Raw genomic sequence first — 16,360 nt, 5'->3', positions numbered from 1 at the left:
TCACCTGAGGCGTCATCCCATGGCATATGTACATGATGGGGACATTCTCTGTATCTGGCCCCTGGTCAAGACACAAATCAGTCTTCAGAGAATTCTGCAGCTGAACATCAGAGACCAGATGGCCACACCACAGAGAGAGGAACAGAGAGAGCAAATGCATTAACTCTGGAGAAACAAGTATTCTGCTGGACAGATTTCATTTCCATAATCAGCCCAAGGCCCTTGAACACTATAGAACCAACAAGCACCAGCTTTTGCCTTGCATAAAGGTGCTGAGGGGAGACCAGCCTCCTTTGAAGGAGAAACACTTACATGTCATTAAACAGTGAGCTGGGTTCTGGGAGTTGAGACAGTCTGGGCAAATATAAGAGATACACATGCATGTGCACACACAAGACAGTGCTTGCTCTTCAGCTCATGCATATCACACACAAGATGGTGCTTGCTCTTCAGCCCCTCCACTTCCTCAGGGGTGGAACAACAGCCTTCAAGTGTCCCTGAGGGAAATCTTTGCTCTTGAATGTTGGGGAAAATGGGCAACATGTTAGCTATTTTCAGGCCTCAGAGGTCCCCTGGGACCAGACGCTCTCTGCCTCCTGCAGACCCAGCAGTGGCTTGGCCAGGCCCCATGGTGGCCCACCTGCTTAGGGTCTTCCATAGTGGGAGGTCAGGTGGTAGAATAAGAGGAGGGGGCCAAGGTGGGAGCAGGAGAAGAGAACGGCATCTCTTACCCTCACCTATGGGTGGATGGATCCAGTCTTGGCAATTAACACGTCTGGGTAAGAGAGCTGACATTCAATGTCACTTTCTTGCTTACACCCACTCTCAGCCCTCGGAAAGGGTAGCCCATTGTCCTCATGGCCCTGCTCACCGGCCACAATTGAGTGGACCATGGTGGGCACCGATCCACACTTCAGAATTAATCACTCTCTTTCTCTCCCTCTCTCCTCCCCATCTCATCACTCTCTTATCTGTCTTAGGAACGTAAACAGGACCCAGAGACTGTAACTGGTGGGTGGTGGCCACTAGAATTGCAAGGCTGTTTAAACTGGGCATGGGGGGGTTCTGTTGGCCATGGCCATGTTCAAGCAGAGAAAGCCAGTTGTGAACAAGGATGTGATGATGCACGAGGCAGACAGAGGGAGAGACAAGAGAGACCATCTTGCCCCTGCGGCAGCTTCAGTGGCTTCCCAGCTGTAGTGTCCATGTCCAACTGTACTTCAGTTCCTACTCCTGTAAGAGTCTATGGTACCTTCACCCACCTCACCTTAACTTGAGCTGGCTTGACTGGGGTTCTCTCCTTAGCCATCAAAACACTCTGCCCAGAACAGGGGACTGGAGAACAGAATCCAGGGAAGACAAGGACAAGAGGCCACAGGGAGGCCATCTATCTGGGGGGAGGCCAGAGACAGCAGCAGGGCCTTTGTACTCCTGATGGCTTGTGGCAGGAGTGAAATGAAGCCAATGAAGAGGCATGAGATGGAGCCAACAACCAGAGGCCCATGTGTGCTCCAAGCATACCCTGTTCCTAACAGGGGACAAGGAACAGAGTTGAATTCTTTTCTTTTGAGCTTCCTTTCCTCTACTGGGTGGTAGCACCTTTAATCTCAAACTCGCAGTTCAGAGATTCTGAAGAAATACTGTATGAACGTGTGTCTCAGGCAGAGCCCCCGGTAGCATTTCTACAGCAAATCCTCCATTATAAACCAATTCCTCGGTTTGCCTTAGTGGGAAGAGCATATGTAAACACACTTTGTTCTCGTCCTACAGCCCACGAAGAGGTGGGTGTCATATCTAAAGCCAAGCACTGTAACCCATTAGGAAAATCTGCTAACTGCTGTTGCAAAGAGGAAGGCCTGGAGAACCCTGATGTTAGACTTGGCTTTCCCCTGGGTTCTTAATGCCAGTGCTTGGGTGAGAGGGTGGGTGTCTTTTGATAAAGTCCTCCCTGGCTCTGTGTCGTTCCTGCCCACCCCCCACCCCCACCACCCCTTAGGCAGGTAGTCCACTGAAGCAGCTAGAAGCAACAGGCTGGGATGGAAACCTGGCTCCAGTTGTGGGGTCTTGAATAAAGCAATGTAACTCCTTCCTGTTTGTTTTCTCCCCTCTAAAAGAGGAATAATAATAGTGCCTACCTCATAAGGCTGTTATGAGGATTAAGTGAAACAATATCTGCAAGTGCTTAGCATAGGGCCTGGCAAATAACAAATGTTGCAATAATTGTTGGCTGCTATTATTACTGTTATAACCTTCCTCAAAGGCATTCAGGGAAACCAGCTTTTAGGAATGCGTCTATGTGTCAGGTACCATGTGAAGTGCTTTCCACATATGTCTCACCTAATTGTCATAATGACTAGCCAGGATGAAGGAACTGTGGTGTAGGAACAAGCTCCACTCTCCTCCCTGTGTGTAGTGCTATTCAGCCTGTGTGGACACTTCCCCACATCGCCCTTGGTCTTGGCCTCCTCTTTGCCTCTTCCCTTGGCTCTCAGCTTATCCGCCACTCTGGAAGCCTTTCCCAACCCAAGTCTTGTATGAGATCACTGCCCTGTGCTTCACTAGCACTCCATTTCTCTTAGGGTAGCACTTAACCAGTTGCATTCTTGTTCCTTCTTCACTTGTTTGTCTCACCTGTTAGTCATCAGACTGGGTCTCAGTCTCATTGGATATCATATAGGCCAGGCACAAAGGAGACAGTCAATACTTGTTGAGTGGGTGAGTGAGTGGGTATATGAAAAACATGAGTAAATGAATGGCATTCCCAAATGAATGGAATCATAGTCGGGCAAGTGATAGAGCTGGTCTGTCAGACTCCAAAACCCAAGCTCTTTCCATAATGCAAATGGCTATAATCCTGAGACTGTAAAATATGCCCTATGAAATGGCATTACTGTGACCACTAAGGTTTTGCAGCTTGTCAAGTTTACATAGCCATTAAGGGGCAAAGCTAACATTCAGAAGCCAGGCATGTCTGTTTCCAGATGCCCCTCCATCTCTACTCTCAGCACCAGAGCTGTGATTAATCCAATGCTCTCCCATCTCTTGGACATGGAGCTCAATGATCCAAGGGAAACTTATGCCCACACGATGGGGCCCACAGGTCCTTAGGCCTGCAGGAGTCATTAATGGGGCCCATTAGTGGATTAATGGGCTGGGCTATAGACTTGATACTGGCTCAACTCAGAGTCCCAGAAGTCATTTGTCCTGAACAATGTCATTTGGTCATGAGTTGGAATAGAAAAAGGAAAAAGAAATTATGCCCCTGAAAAGGCATCTGGTCTCTTCATTTTAGGATAAAAATAATTACCAGGAAGAATGAGTCAGACCCAGCAAATACTCTTGCTATTGTGGCTGCATCCCACTTTGCCCATCTTCAGCCAGGTTGCCCCCATTAAGAGTTTATTATGCTCTTTGACAAGCAGGCATGTCTCTGCTCATGTAGGGGCTCGGCCCGTGGAGGAGGCAGGAGGGAGGGGAGGGTGGCTGGGCCCTGAGCAGTGGCGGGCTGATGAATGTGCAGGGGGTCAGAGTCCTCTGCCAGCCGCAGGGATGGCTAACACAGCTCAGCCCTTTGGGATGACAAGCGAATGGTTTTCAGTGTGACAGTAAAAACAGGCCCGGCTCTGAACCCAGACAGATCTAGATCACAACCCCATATTTTCCACTTACTATTTGACAAACCAAATGTTTCTGGGGGTGGCATGGAGGGCCTACATGGTAAACCTGTTGCACATGCGTATAAGATGAGATGTTTTTGCTTGGAGGATGAGAATGCCTTTGGCCAGGACCCAAAATTGCAGTGGGCACATGTACACACCTCTACTGTTACTGCGTCCCCTGCCTCTCTGGGGGAGTTTGGCTAATCCTGCTTAGCCACAGCTGACAGCCTGCTGAGAACATGAATCCAGAAGCTTGCCCTGGCTCACGCAGGCTTGGGGCCAATAGTTTCTCTGGAGCCACAGCAGCATAACTCTCCTTTTAGGATTGGGTTCCACCATGGCCAAGCAGCCCACATAGCTTGCTATGGGTAGAGTGTGGGGCATCAAAGGCAGCTGTGTCCTCAGGATGGTTCTGGGGAGGTGAATGGGACAGATAGGCACCTTACAGTGCAATGTGTTTCCATGGTGACAACAGGATCTGGAGACTCAGGTACTACCTAAGCAGCACTAGCTGAGGTGTTTGCTGAGATGTGAATTGCACCAGACTGAGAAGTGGAGAGATGAGAGGTCACTGCATGGTTCTCTTGGGATATGTCAACCATGCCATGGGGACACTCATGGGAGGATAAGACTGTCTCCTACAAGCTGGTATTCTGGATAACAGAGACCCTGGGGCTACAGGGGGTGGGTCTAGGATTCCAGTTCTGTCTGCTTTGGAATCCTAGGATGTATATAAGAGTTTGGGGGTACATAGGGAGCACTGAGCCCAATCTCTCAGCAGATTCTTCCCACTCATAGGCAATTGTCCTGTTCATCTGGGGCAGGCTTTGAACTCAGCTCTAACCACAGCTCATCAAAAGAAGAGACCTCAGTTCTTCCTTCAAGTTTTCATCTTGAGATATCAAAAAAGGTCTGAGGGGACACTCTCCAAAGGAAAGAATCAGAGTGATACCAGAAGCTGGTTTTTTAGACTTGGTTTCACTGCTGATTATGTGAGCTTGTGAAAATCACTCTTTGACTCTGTTTCCCCATCTGTGACATGGAGATAATATAATTAATCCTACAGAGTAGTCTTGGGGGCTTGTCATGGCAAAAGTTTATGTGTTCAGACTGTAAGTCAGCAAAAGCCAGGCGAGATAGCAAAAAAATCAATCAAAATACCATTTAAAATACCTTATGGCATTTGACCTGTATGGTCCACGGAATATTGAGAAAATGGGAGAGTTTATCATATTCGAAGTATTTTAACTTTAGACAGAAAATACATTTTCATCTAAGGTCACATATCTACAAATCTTAGATTTTCTTTTACTCTATGGGGATAGTACTGAATTACCCCCGTTTAACAGATGAAGAAACTGAGGCCCATGACATTAAGACACTTACCTGGGAAGCAGCAGCCTGGTTAAGATTTGAACCAGGTCTGTCTGACTCCAAACCCTATGCTCTGCCCCCTCCATCTTGCTCCCTCTCATCAGGGAGAACTGCTCTGTGCCCATCAACAAACAGTACTAAAAATACAGCAAATATAATCAACTCAAGATGGCTCTGTTTCTAGAACTCTTCTCAGGGAGGCTCTGCATGTGAATGGAAGGCATCAGCCCCTTGGTAGGGGAGGCACACAGGGCGACTCATAGACCCTCAGGCACCCCAGCTGGGAAAACAGCAGGTGTTTGTTACCTTACCTTTCAATCTTAAGCTAACTGCTTTATTGTGTGTTTTATTAAGTGGAATATGCAGGTGTGGGGCCAGAGCTGAATTGCTTAGGACTATAAAGGAGAGACAAGTACCTCTCTCAAGGGACTGGAGGGGTTTGGGCTGTAAAAGTCAAGGCTTGCAGGTGCAGAACCCGCGCCCGCTCCCCAGGCCTACTGCAGTTCTTCACGGGAGCAGCTGAGAGGCTCTTTCCCTCCTCTCTCTTTCTTCACTATGCTTCTTTCTGTCTGTGTCTGAATGAAACCCGGAGGAGGCCAGCTCCTTACCACTCCGTAGGCAATGATGTCTGAGTACATCCTCATCTCTGGGTACACGCTGACCAGGTACCACCGGAAGGTCTTGCACTGCAGCTGTTTCCTCAGAGCCTTCCTTGCGGTGATGTCCCCGATGTCAATTCCTGAGTCCTGCACAGGGACGCGGAAGCAGAGATGAAGCCACTCCCAGGTTGCAGCTTCTCCCCAAACTCTACTTTGGCAATGACCTTGTGCCGCCAACCAAGATTCCTAGAGACTAGTGAAGGGACCAGGTGGCACGTTAACTCTTGCATTTTCCCACGGGCACCTTAACCCCATAAACATCCTCATTTAGACTACGAAACATGAGGTCGGCATTGCCGGGCACTGTCATCAAAGGCCATTGAAAATAAAGATGCCAAATCCTTAAAGAAAAAAGAAAAGCTATAGTCTGGATGTAGATGAAAGAAATGGGAAGAATCCGTCTGAATAAAGCTTTTCCCTACCTCAAGAGGCAAAGTGAGAGATTCTGAGCTTTAAGGTGAGAGAGAGAGGGGAAGGAAAAAGCTTTGAGATGAAATGATGCTAATTCTAATACTATTCCTAAGAATCATAACAGCTAAGGCTTAAACATTTCCAGAGTGCTAGGCTGTATTCTGAATGAGATATGCAGTATATATTTATATTTATTTACTTTTATTTATATGTATGTATGTTGTCCCATTCACACCTATAAAACAGCACCACATAATCCTCCTTTATGGATGATGAGTTGAGACAAAGAGAGGTTCAGTAACCTCCTGAGTAACTTGCCCAAGGCCCCACAACTAATAAATGGTGGAGCTGAGATTTGAACCCAATTAACCTGGGTCTAGAGTTTCTGCTTTTAATGGTACTCTGTGTATTTGGAAGATGCCATTCTTCTGCCTCCTCAGACGAAGTCCTTGCAGGAGAAGCAGACTCCTTCAGCCTGGGAGTCTTGGCGTCTAGAGTACTCGTTTCCCTCCTTTCTCAGGAGCATCAGTGAGGTGGCCCCTGAGCCAGCATGGTGCAGCAGCCAGGGAGCAGAAGTGACACGTGAATGCGTCCAGGAGTGAGAAGGCTAGAGAAGCCCCCCTCCCCACATTGCTTGTAGAGCAGACTTGGGCAGCACTAAGAATTCCTGGGCCTGCATACCAGCTGTTGAATAGGGCACAGAATTGGCTGAGAAAAAGCTGATGCAAAAGCAGAGGCTGCAGAAGGGTCCATCCTCTGGGATCTGATGAAGACCCAGTGCGTCTCAGAGGATGACACCGTGGCAGGGATGAAGGCCAGCATGCAGATGGGCGTGTGGTATCCCATAAGATGCCAACCCAGAGTGGAGGGCAGATGAAGAAGTGAGCTCTCTCTCACCGACACTGTGGTCCATACGCTCTCTGTGTAAATCCCTGGTTCAAACATCAACTCCAGGGATCAAGTTACTGAGGTCAGGCAAATTTTGTCTAAAATATCTGAGAAAGATCACAAAAATGGCTGCATTTATCTGGACATGAACAAGGCAAATTTTTGACATCAGACAATGTAGGCTTGAGTGAAAACACAATTTAGATATAAAAGAGATAGATTCCTTTTTGCTCACAAGAGTTCAGGCAATATAAAAATTTGAACCTGCTACAGCCTGACGGTTAAAGTTCTAGAATGACAAGGAGCTATTTTGGCTTCCTAGTACTTCTTAATGACCTCATCTGTGACTTGTGTGCGGCACACTCCTGCCCAGAGCCTTCTCTGCAGCTGTTATCTGAGCCTTTCTCTGCTAGACTCTGGCTCCTTAAGGTCAGGAAACTTCCATCAGACTTACCTCTGTGCCCCGAGTCCTAGCACTGAGCATGAGCTACATTGCTGGGTGGAGAAAATATTTATGAAGTGGTGAACACAGGAACTGGCAATAAATGTAATCTACTTTCCACTCCGACTCCAAAGCATTCATTAAGTATTAACCATTTACACTCCACGGTACTTTATCCTTATATCAGAAAACTGTCCTAGGACCCATCCATTCCTTCTCCCTTTGTGTTATAATTGCCTTTATGTGACTAAATGTAACACTGTGTCTGTTTTATAGGGAGCCACTAGAAGAACCTGTCTCACAAAGGCCTCTGTGTTTTCCTAAACTTCTGGGTTCCCACAGGAAAAGTATCTTTCTGCACTTAGGAACAGGGCAAAGTTTGCCTCCCTCCACATGATCGAGTAAAAGATGAGAGAGACACAATCCACCAGGTGGCCATCTCCTGCGACGAAGCTCAAGCACTAGCCCTTTGTTCAGCTTATCTTTCTGAGTATGAAGTCCCCTTCCCGTTCCTGTGTATTAATTGACTTTTGCCTTTCCGTTTTAATAGTTCAGCGTATCTGCACTGTGTGTTTACTGTAAATTTCATCAAACCCATCTTCAAAGCAGGAGGCATACACTGAGAAGAAAGTAAACCTCTGAGAAGGTCACCTTGGCCCTTATTAGAAAACAATAAATGCATCTTCCTCTTTTGCCAAATACTTGGTGTAGTGAGTTGAACTGTGGCCTTCTCTGAAATTCATGTCTACCCGGAACCTCTGAATGCGACTTTATTTGGAACGAGGGTCTTTGCAGATATAATTAATTCAGGATCTCAAAATGAAATCATCCTGCATTTAGGGCTTGCCTAAATTATGACTGTATGTGACTATATATGACTGAAATGACTGATGTCTTTATAAGAGGAAAAAAGAGTGGTCTGGACACACATAGAGACAAAGAGGAGAAGGCCATGTGAAGACAGAGGCTGAGACTAAGGTGATACATCCACAACCAGGGACCCCTCAGGGCCACCAGAAGCTGGCCAAGGCAAGGAAGGACGCTCCCCCCTCGAGACGCTGGAGGGAGCACAGCTCTGCTGGCACCTGGATGTTAGAGAATAAATTTCTGTTGTTTGAAGCCATCAAGTTCATGGTAATTTGTTACCATAGCCCTAGGAAACAAATATATTAACTTAGCCACATAAAAGTGTCCAGTATTGCAGCCACATAGTCACAAAATTCCTTATAGCCAGACTTAAAGGAGGGCTATCACTGAAGCACATGACAAGTCATCCCTGGCACTCAGCCTGTCTTTGGGCAAGAGAAGCAGTCTAGAGCTCCTGAACCCTGCTTAAGAAAATATTGATGTTTTGCTGCAGAGTTTCTGTTTATTGATAAATAAACTGATTTTCAGTTAAAGTAGCAGGTTGCAAGAGGTGAAGGCTCTTCGGCCTTTCAAAAGCTGGGGACTGGACGTGCTAAGGGAGCAGGTGAGAGGGCCAGTTCTGCTCAGCGCACAGCTCTGAGGAGGCCTCAGCTTAGAAGGCAACAAGCAGAGGGTATCTGCCCAGCATGAGCATTTTACAACTGTGGAAGGAAAGTATAGGGCATAAACAATCACAGCACCAACAAGAGTTAACACTTAACTAGCGCTTTCTGTGTGCCAAGCACTGATCGAAGTCTTTACGTGTATTAACTTATTTAATTCTCAAGGCAGCCACCTGAGCAGGGTTGACGGGCTCCAGCTCCATATTTGCAGCTAGGATGCTGTAGACGAAAGGTTAAGTAAATTGGGAACAGATGTGCTTGCAGCTGAGGAAAAGGGATTGGGGCATAGCTATCTCAGGGGCAGCTGGTAAACCTCCTAGGGAAACTGTGTGAAGCATATAGCATCCATGCATCCTCCTTCTTCTTTTCCAACTGACCTTTACCAAGCACCTGTTTATTATGTGTCAGACACTATCCTAAACACTCTGTATACAAATAAGAATACGTCACACTCTCGGCCTGAAAGGAGAGTCTGGGAGTTTCAGACAAGTAAACATACTCTTTGTGAACAAGTGTGAGGCATGGAAAGGAAGAGAAAGTGAAAGAGAGAATAGAAGAGGGGCCTCATTCTTCTTACATTGTGTGGAGGCCAGGATTGGGGGCAAAGGAGGTAAGCAGTCAAAGAAGGCTTCCTGGAGTAAGCAACACTTGAGGTGAGTTTGGAAAAATGCGAAGGACGAGCTAAATAGGTGTTACCCAAACCTGGCCACCCTAACCTCTCATCTGGAGGGCTTTTTAGAGATTCTGGCACCTACCGCTCAAAATCCTCTCTGAGGATGAGATCCAGATGAGTATTTTTTAAAAAGCTCTCCAAGTGATTCTGATGCAGTTGGTCTGAAGGTCTGCTTTTAGGAGTCACTAACCAAGGAAGAAAGGGATTACACGCACCGCCGGCAGACTCACTCATTAATAAGCGTTAGCAAGGCGTCACCAAGCTCTTACCATGCGCCCTGCCTTGTGCTAGATATAATAACACAAAAATGTAAAGCAGTCTGTCCTCAGAGGGCCCATGGTGTGTTGTTGTGGTTCTCAGTGGTTCTGAAGAACTTTCTCAAAAAACAGATTCCAGGGGCCCCTTCCAAACCAATTAAGTGGTCATCTGTGGGGGTGGAGCCCAAGTGATTTTGAAGTTCAGCCAGATTTGAAAACCACTGTTCTAATGAGAGGGAGACTTTTAGATAACAGAACACTCTTTCACAGGCTGGTCATGCAATGACAGAGATATATATAGGAGGGGGAGCTCTTTCCCCAGTTGGAGCTGGCTTTCTAGAGGGGGGATCCCTGGAGCTAGTCTCAAAGGATGGGGAAGATTTAGTACGGGTGGTCATACAGGAAGAGGTAGAGGGTAGGGAATTCCAAGCAGGATGAGCAAGCACTGAGTCGTGAGAAACAGCATGGCATGGACGGTGTGTAATGGGCAGTTCCCATAGTCAACACAGTGTATGCAGACTTCAAAACAGGGAGTGGTGGGCAGTGGGGTTAAAATACAGGCAGAGGAGAAAGCATGGGAACCTTTGATGCCATGCCAAACACTGGGCTTTGTGTTTGATTTTGTACATAGAAGGAGTCATTTAAAGATTTTTTTTTTTTTTTTTTGAGACAGAGTCTTGCTCTGTCACCCAGGCTGGAGTGCAGTGGCACAACCACGGCTCACTGGAACCTCTGCCTCCCAGGTTAAAACGATTCTCCTGCCTCAGTCTCCTGAGTAGCTGGGATTACAGGCACGTGCCACCAAGCCTGGCTAATTTTTGTATTTTTAGTAGAGATGGGGTTTCACCATGTTGGCCAGGCTGTTCTTGAACTCCTAACCCCAAGTGATCCACCCGCCAAAGTGCTAGCATTACAGGTGTGAGCCACTGCGCCTAGCCTCATTTAAAGATTTTAAGCAGGGCAATGGCATGGTCGTTGTGAGTGTTTTATAGATAACTTTGGGTATTGTAGAGGATAGATTTGAAGGAGATAAAGACTCAAGCCAGGAAAACCAGCTGAAGCTTGTAGCAGAGAAAAAAACAGGGCCTGAATGCAGACATGAGAGGAGGTTGGGGTGGGAAGGAGGGCTTGTGATTGACTGGGACAGAGCATTGAGAGCGAGGAAGATTGAAGGATGATGTCAGTTTCAAACTCATGTGTCTGGAAGATGGTAGCACCATGAACTGTGACAGAATGAGAACAGGAGCAGATCTGGAGGAAGAAGGTGGGTTTGGCTGGTCAGATTCAGTCTGAGTGCCTATGGGAATGGCAAAGAGGAGATGTCCAGCTGGCAGTTGGAGATGTGAGTCTGAAAGTGAAGGCAGAAGTCAGGGGTAGAGATATTAATTAGGGAGGCAGCATATGGGTGGGAGTCCAATGCAAGAGTAGATGAGATTACCCACGGAGATGGGAAATAATGAGAGCAGTCTGCCAAGGATGGATACCCCAGGAGCATATAAGCACCCAGTGAACGTAAGAGGAGTCCTTGAAGAGTTAGGAATAACTGGAGAGAGATGAGATTCCAGGGTGTGGAATCATGGACCCAAGGAACTACAGAGATTCAAGGAAAAGGTGAAATCCTATAGGTTAAAGACCTTAAAATGTCCCTTAAATTAGGCAATTGGGAGACCCATGTTCACCTTGACAAAGCAGTCTTGATGAAGTATCAGGATATAGCTTGGGAGAAGGATTGGGAGATGAAGAAGTATTGACCCTGTACAAGCTTGATAAGAGGAAGGAGAGGACATTTGGACACAGGGAACAGGAAAGGAAAGAGAATTCTTTTAGGAAACACACTGATCCTTTCCTTCTCCACCTAAGGCTTTATCCTGGGCAATTCCGCCTCTCACGTGTCTTGTGTTCACTTCCCCCTACCCATTTGATTTGAACTACCCACCTTGAGGAGTCACAGACAGACACTGAATTTCATCACTTTTCAGTTATTTTCTTTTTTTTTTTTTTTTTTTTTTTTGAGACGGAGTCTCACTCTGTAGCCCAGGCTGGAGTGCAGTGGCCGGATCTCAGCTCACTGCAAGTTCCGCCTCCCGGGTTCACGCCATTCTCCGGCCTCAGCCTCCCAAGTAGCTGGGACTACAGGCGCCCGCCACCTCGCCCGGCTAGTTTTTTGTATTTCTTAGTAGAGACGGGGTTTCACCGTGTTAGCCAGGATGGTCTCGATCTCCTGACCTCGTGATCCACCCGTCTCGGCCTCCCAAAGTGCTGGGATTACAGGCTTGAGCCACCGTGCCCGGCCCACTTTTCAGTTATTTTCATTCACTCAGTTCTGTACCATTCACTGGGTTGCTGGGCATTTCAACACCTGTCAGCTGCAAGGGGGAGAGGGCTAGAAGCTTTGCAGCTCTGGGGTACAGAAAGAAGGCAGTAAGAGTATGCTAACTCACCAGTCTAAGCAGAGCCTGGGGACCTGCAATGTCTCACTGGTGAGCTCCTGGGGAGTTTCCAAGTGTTCTTAATATTTTGCCATCACAGACCACCTACCACAGGGCTTGACACCCCATGCAGAATACTGTGATTCAATCCTGACGATGAGTCCAGAAGGTACTGCAATTCCCCGGAAACACTCTTACTGTCAGGAACGCAATCCCGGGCTGGTACATTAGGGTTGGCTGCACTCTGGCTGATATTTCTCCACTCCTCATTCTTGCTCCCAACTGCTGAAACCTCACTGATTGTGGGAGTATGCAACCCAATTCAAGAGGGGATCTCCTGCGGTGGTGGTGCGGCTCGAGGTGGGCTAAAAGCTCCCACCCACGAACCAGTCAACTTTCTCAATCATTTAACCAGGGCAACATTAGCTTGGTGTAGAGTTTAGGTAACAGGGCTTTCATATGGACACTTTGAGTGAAGATCAATCATTGCCCCATTAGAGGCTTCCTAAAGGACTCCAAAGGGGATTGCCATGGCCTTGGGAGGAAAGAATGAGGTCATGTAGTTGATAGCTCTGATAGCTCTGTCTCACACAGAATGCAACACAAACAATGAACTCCAGGCCGACAGGCTGGTAAGTGGATTGGAATCGTGTGGCTGGCATCTGTTGGGTTCTCTCAACTCAGTAGTCCAAGGTCATTTCCACATGTTTCACCTTGACACATGGCAGGGCTAAACAAAACTACCAGAGAAACATTGCTTTTTCTCTGGCATTTCTTAAGTACAAGTGACTAGAGGGATAGAGGACAGTGGCAGGCAATGACAAGGCTCTGTGAAGGTTAAACACTGTCTAAAAACTGCCCAGAATAACTCCCATCTCCTAGTGAGGGTCCCTGTAGGTGTGCCCCCATCCCCATCCATGGGGCTCAAGAAATCCGAAAGGCATATGGATCTTTATAACTCTGGTCGAAGGTTCAATGGAGAAGTTTGAATCTCCTCTATAGGAAGATTAGATGTTTTTTTGTAAATTTTTGTAGTTACTGGTATATTTGTAATCCAGGACCATGAAACATCTAATGTCAGAGAAGCCGAGGACCTGGGAGCATGAAGAAACTTGAGCTACCTGTCCAACTTTCTCATTTAAAATTAGGACACTAAGACCCAGAAAGAAGTCCTCATCAAGCGTGCTCACCAGGGATGGGGGTAGGGGGTTAAGAAATGGTTTAGAGGCTCATGGCCCCTTTTCTTCTGCAAATAATACGTTTTTGGGTTGAGAGTCCATTCTCGCATGGCAAACAGGACTCTGGCTGACCCATAGGAAGAAGGGTTTGGCCCCATATTTTGATTTGTTTTGTTTTCCACCAATCCCCGAGAAACTCGTCCCCACCGGAGATCCCTACCTCCTGGGGTATGTTCCATGCCATGTAGACGTGGCTTTTAAATTCATCCATCCAGACTTCAGCCACCCTGAGAGCGTTCCTGCGGACGTGGGCGGTGAGGTCCTCTGTGTAGGGCTTGTGGGCCCGCTCAATGTGGGCAATCCGTGAGCAGGGCAGGACCTCCACGCTCCCGCCACACTGCCACACCTGCAGAAGACATGGAGCCACTCGTCAGAGCCTGCCTGGCTCTGCCTTCCTACACCAGAACTCAGGCAGCCACTTGACATGAGCAGGAAGAAATTCAGCCCCTTCACCTTGACTTCCCAGATCATGAGGGAGTGGGCCATACCTGATTTCTACTCCTATAGCAGCAGGATGGCTATGGAGTCATTAAGTCATATCTTGGTTCTTATTGCTATGGATTTGCCAACAACAAAAAAAATGAATACACTTTTTCCCTCCACCTGTGAGCCCTACCCCACCAAAAAAAGAGACCAGACATTTTGTTCCAAAGATCTGGATTCTCCTTGCACTTGGGGAAGAAGTTAACAAAACCCTTGATGATAGTCTGCAGCAGTGCTTGACATAGAGGAACCGGCAAGACTCCCCGCACAGACATCCTCTTCAAATGGACCACATGGGCCTGGACAAGAATTAGTGATCAACACAGAGAAGGGTGTCACCAGACACCCTTCTTCTACTGCATCTTTCCCAGGCTCTGGGTTCTGACTGAATCTGAAGGAGAGCGCTGCAAAGAAGCAAATGATATTAAACTTCTTACCAACCTTGGAGAATAGGAGCTTGATCCTAATGCAATTAGATTTGGAAAGATAAACCTTGCATTCTAAGTGTTAATGGGCAGCATCTCAAAGCTCTCGCTACAATCTTTCCAGCCACCCTGACCTTTCAACGTTCCTGAACACGTACTCTTTTGTGCTTCTAGGCTTTGGTCCATTCTGCTGGTAATTTTAGAAAGCCCCCTACCCTCAACTCCTTCTTCAGCTGAAAAAATTCACCTCTCAAGACCTTAATCAGGCTGGGCACAGTGGCTCACACCTGTAATCTCAGCACTTTGGGAGGCTAAGGTGGGAGAATCGCTTGAGCCCAGGAGTTTGAGACAAGCCTGGGCAACATAGTGAGATCCTGTCTCTAAAACATTAAAAAAAATTTTTTTTTAGAAGACCTTGATTATACGGCCTCAACATTGTGGAGTCTTTGCTCGATTTTCAGAGTAGAGCCAATTTCTCCTCCTCTGGCCCCCACAGCCCTTGATACCACAACTAACCTGCCTGTAGGTCAGCCTCACTCACTGACGGTGTATTCCTGGAGGGCAAAACCTATATCTCACTCACTCACCTAACAAAAGGCCAAGTACATAGAGGTACTTTGTAAGTACTTGCTGAATAAATAAATGATTGATGCTTCATCAGTCAATCAATCAATGTATAAATGGCTGACATTTACTGAATTTCAGGTGAATCTGAAATACCTGGTTAGAGCTGACAAATGTGGCTTCTGAGGGAAAGTAATTGAGATATCCTGGTAGACGGTACATATTACTTGCCAGATACTGTCAACATCACCATGAACTTGGTAGATGAAGTTCAGATATATAACATGTACCTATCAACAACAATAAGTCTGGGATAAAGCCAGATTTGGATTTGACTTATTTTCCCTGTGTTAGTTAAGAAGGGAATGCCTTCCCTTTCAGCCATCCTGTCACACCAGTTGGCCCCTATAGGTTCTAGGCTGTTGGAGTTGGAAGGTGGCTTACTGATTTATCACTGACTTTAGCTTGTTTTGCCTTGAGTGTATAACTTAGGACCAATAGAAAGGAAACTAACATCCTCACTGAGCGTCTCCTATGTGCCAGGCACTGGACTGTATATTCAGGAGGGCAGCAAAACATGGTGGGTGGCTTATAAGCAGGGCTGGCCATGAGACTACTCAGGTTCACATCCTGGCTCTGCTCTATGCCTGCTATGTGACCTTGGGCAAGCCACTTGATCTCATTGTGCTTCTGTTTCCTCCTCTCCATGGGGATCACGAGTACCTATCTCAGAAGGTCACTGAGAAAATTAAAGCAATGACATGCAACATGCTTAAAAAAAGTGCCTGGTGCATAATAAGCACGTGATCATTCTTAGCTATTACTATCAAGCTGAACAGCAGAATCTTTAGAATCACCCTGTGAGCCAGTTATTATGCCCAATTCCAAGTGAGAAAGTGGAAACTAAAGAATGTCCCTTGCCAGTCACAGTGGCTCACGCATGTAATCCCACCAATTTGGGATGCTGAGGTGGGTGGATCACTTCAGCTCAGGAGTTTGAGACCAGCTTGGGTAACATGGTGAGACCCCATCTCTGCTGAAAATTTCAAAAAAAGAGCCGGGCATGGTGGCACGTGCCTGTAGTCCCAGCAACTTGGAGGGTTGAGGCAGGAGGATCGCTTGAGCCCAGGAGGTGGAAGCTGCAGTGAGCCCTGATCGTGTCACACTGCACTCCAGGCTAGGCAACAGAGTGAGACCCTGTCTCAAAAAATAAAAAAATTAAAAAATAATAAAAGAGGAAGGTCCCTTGCTCAAGAACACACAGCTGATATTTAAGACAGAAGGATCTGTCTGATCCCAAAGAAGCTCAGTGAAGAGCCAACACTTCCC

At 47.0% G+C, this 16,360-nt stretch overlaps 1 protein-coding gene across 3 annotated transcripts in view; it reads right to left on the bottom strand.

Annotated features, from left to right (window-relative positions):
- Window positions 1-16,360, bottom strand: part of LOC105488798 (polypeptide N-acetylgalactosaminyltransferase 18) — a 361,583-nt gene that overhangs the window by 55,894 nt on the left and 289,329 nt on the right. The window contains exons 7-9 of one of the 3 annotated variants that reach the window (XM_071075097.1): window positions 13,720-13,905; window positions 5,642-5,779; window positions 5-100 (exon numbers count right to left, since the gene is read on the bottom strand). In XM_071075097.1, the coding sequence (XP_070931198.1) occupies window positions 5-100; window positions 5,642-5,779; window positions 13,720-13,905 (420 nt within the window). The remainder of the gene's footprint in view (window positions 1-4; window positions 101-5,641; window positions 5,780-13,719; window positions 13,906-16,360) is intronic. The other 2 variants (XM_071075098.1, XM_071075099.1) reach the window with 2 other exon arrangements.

Source organism: Macaca nemestrina, chromosome 12 (assembly GCF_043159975.1).
Source record: "Macaca nemestrina isolate mMacNem1 chromosome 12, mMacNem.hap1, whole genome shotgun sequence".
NCBI lineage: Eukaryota > Metazoa > Chordata > Mammalia > Primates > Cercopithecidae > Macaca > Macaca nemestrina.
This window is presented reverse-complemented; position numbering and strand designations above follow the sequence as displayed.